This window comes from Diaporthe citri (assembly GCF_014595645.1).
Source record: "Diaporthe citri strain NFHF-8-4 chromosome Unknown scaffold_3, whole genome shotgun sequence".
NCBI lineage: Eukaryota > Fungi > Ascomycota > Sordariomycetes > Diaporthales > Diaporthaceae > Diaporthe > Diaporthe citri.
Genome location: NW_025064848.1, coordinates 303,031 through 306,371, shown reverse-complemented (window position 1 = coordinate 306,371; position 3,341 = coordinate 303,031). Strand labels below are relative to the sequence as shown.

At 54.9% G+C, this 3,341-nt stretch overlaps 1 protein-coding gene across 1 annotated transcript; it reads right to left on the bottom strand.

Annotated features, from left to right (window-relative positions):
* Positions 1-791: 791 nt before the first annotated feature.
* On the bottom strand, positions 792-2,421 carry INS49_007671 (uncharacterized protein; the record flags this gene model as incomplete). Its single annotated transcript, XM_043168419.1, has 3 exons — positions 792-1,462; positions 1,515-1,843; positions 1,925-2,421. 3 exons carry the CDS (start codon positions 2,419-2,421, stop codon positions 792-794), a joined length of 1,497 nt encoding a protein of 498 aa, XP_043026099.1.
* Positions 2,422-3,341: the final 920 nt, after the last annotated feature.

Genomic DNA, 3,341 nt, shown 5'->3' with positions numbered 1-3,341 from the left:
AAAACGGCCGAGGAGCTCTGGCATTCTCTAGTCAATCGCCTCCGGAGTTGCTAGTTTCCTGGCCGCTCCCAGCTGGCAGCTGGTTGTTCAAGCTATCTCGACACCCGCTCATGCTGCATCCTACGTCCTCGGCAACCCTGTCAGACTACTACTCTCCGCTTGTGCCCAGAGACGGTGTAGTCCTCCACTTCTCCTCGGCATACACAGGACTATGTACGATCAATCCTGGCGATGGCCTCCCGGCCGGGTAGCAGGATCTTGGTTCCCCACGGGTCCCTCTACCAGCCCAGCCGGGAACCCCCTTGCCGGATGGATATACCTGCGCCTACGTTGTCGACAGATGCCCAGGGCGAGATGTGTTGCATTTCTGGACCCGCTTTGCTACCTGGACAACTGAATATACTGGTAGGGGCCATTCGTGGTTGGTGTTTCGTTGATAAAAACCGGTTCTCCATTGCGCCACGGTCTAAGTAAGGGACCAAAAATGCAATACGAAGTGTAAAAATCCTTGGCCGTGGTCTCGTGGGCACCGGATTCCCTTCTCAACTGGACACTGCCACCCGGTCTTGTGTGATTCAACTCGATAGCCCAGTTTGCTTTATGTCCAACTCATAGACTCCAGCGTCCTCCATAGGTCACGGGGCCGATGGCTGTTCATGTAGCTTGTATGCTTCGTGGCCAAGGTTGATATTACTTGACCATATGTGGGTACCCTAATGGCCAACTTGACACCCGTAACGTCCTCAGTGGCAAGAGACAGAATTTGTAGACATGCATACAAAAATTGGCATTCAGATATACAAGCGACCCTCACACGGAGGCTGGACATTATGGTCTTCGGTGCCAAAGCCCAAGTGCAACACAACCTCATCCGTGACAACGCCCTCCAGGATACCAGGGTTCGCAGGAATGGCGCCCCATCTGATCCTGGACGTCGCAACTTCTTCCAGCAGGGTCGTCTCCTCGTCTCCCGCCACGACGCCTGACAGCAACTGCTCTTCATCCTCCTTCGCTTCCTGCTGTTGCCCAAACTTGCTTGAGGGTTCTGACTTGGCCGAAAAGTGGTAGGGTGATAGAGGTCCTTCGGGCACAATATCGACGCCTTCGATCGAAGGTACCTGCTGATATGACGATATGGAGCTGGCGCCTGTGCTCGTAGACCTCAAAGTAACATTGCTTCGGCTGGCTGGCTCGCTCCGTCGAGCCGAAAGTGGCTTGCTCCTCATCGCTATGGCCGGGACGTGGCACGCGGCAGACATGACCAGAGAGTTTGTGCCCCCGGAGACCATATCGCCCGACAGCTTGCGGAGGCTGAAGAGTGCAAGGGAGATGCACAGCACAGAGGAAATGACGAACAGGGCGAGGATGGCCGATCCGGACACGCCCACGGCGATATAAGAGTCGTCAGAAACGCCAAAACCGGCGGCCATTGATGCATCCTGGTTGATGTTCGCCCAGAAACCTTGAGAGTACGGTCAGTAGGGGTAGACGCTGAGAATGAGGGCATTGCTTACCTCCTTCTATGATTGTTAAGAATATCGCGTTAGATAGGACCCAATGGAGGACGATACTCATGCCTATGAGCGGGATGCTGTACTTGTACGGCAGTTGGAGCCGGTAGTGGCTGACTTGTTGCCCCTTCGGGTTGGAAACGCGCAGGGGCTTGTAAGAACGGCTGTAGGAGTTCCACTCTTCCTCGACTTGGATGCGGGTGAGGAAAGAGTTGAGGGCGAAGTAGCAAAAGGACAAGATGAGCTGAGGCGTGTTCGCCATTAGCAGGGCACCGAGGTAGGTAAACTGAATAGCGATGTTTGTGGTCGCAGCTTTCCCGAACGTTCCAATCCTACATGATGTCAGAGATGAGTAATTCTTCGCGCTCTATTCCGAGAACACTGGTGCCCTTAAGTCGAAGCATGTTACTCACAGAGTTGACGCGCCGTTGCCGGTCACATCCAAGCCAAGGCCGGTGGAGATGAGAGCCATCCCAGCTATCAGGATGCTGTAGGTTCGCACCCAGACAGCTCGCGAGAGCACTGATTTGAAGCGACGAGGGCAGTGTCTCCACCTCCGGGCCATCGGTCCGTGAAGGAGTCCAGAGGCTGGAACTTTCTCTAAGCTGTCGTATTCAAGGCGGTCGGCGTCTGTGAAGCCCATGGTGGCCAGCCCGACTGTGTTCGGGTCAGGCTGCGAGATAAAGGACGAGATCGCATCGCCAGGGGTGACCAGTGAGTTGTCAGTCAGCCCGAAAAGAATGCCTGTGCATATGGCGCCCTTAATGAACACGCAGCCGATCACGATGAGGAGCAGCGGTGGCGCAAGCCCGAGCTTGCAGGTGTACTCCGGGTTCGGTTCCGCCATGCAGTGCTTCACGGGCAGCTCACTGAACTTGGCGTCATATCCAAAGGCAGACGGGATAGTCATGCTGGCAGGCCGGAAAGGAATCACCCAGTCTCCCTGGAGCTTGGTGGTGCCGATCCAGTCAACACCGCTCGGCTCGCCCAAAGCCCCTGAGCATCCGGATGTGCCCTTCGGATAGTAACCCCACACAGGAATGGAAGAATCGCAAATTTTGCCGAACGAACTTTGCCCGTCGCTTCCATATCTCCAGATTTGGCATGGTGCCGAATACCAAAGAGAATTTAAACTGTCGGGCGGGATCTGGGGGTCCCAGAACTGCGACAGGTTGCTGGCTGCGCTGCCGCTGAAGTTGTACACTTCAGAGCGGGTCCATCCCGGCACTTCGTCGACGACGACAACCAGATCACGATGCTCCTGTCTTGGTTTGCAAAACTTGTATTCGTTGAAACAATCTGAAGGTGACAATAACTCCCAGGAGGCTGAGTCTTGGGCTGCCCTGGTGAGATTCATCGAGGCTGAGGACTCATTTTGTCCGAATCCCCAGGACCCCGCTGTTGTGAGAGTATCTTGATAATCACCTGCATTGATGGAGATATTTGAATAACTGCAAGTCAAGTTGGTTCCATACGGCGCAGACGGACAGCCGGACCCAGTAGCCAAACTGGCGCCCGGGACGAAGTAATCGACAGTCTGATCCACAAACCCCGGCGTCGCAATCGTAAGGTGCCAGTTGGAGCCTTGGTAATCTATCGGATATACGGCGCTGTTGAAGAGGAGATGGATTGGAACGGACGTCAAGAATAGCCCAGCCCAAGCGAGGATCTTAAACCAAGACAGAGCGCCGAGGTTCTTGAACGACGAGACGCCGATTTCTAATGAGTGCAGGGACCGGTGCGCGTGGTCGAGTTCCTTTCGTGTGGGCGAGCTGACGATTTGCATGAAGAAATTGGACGAGGCTAAGACGCATGTCGAAAAGATGTTGA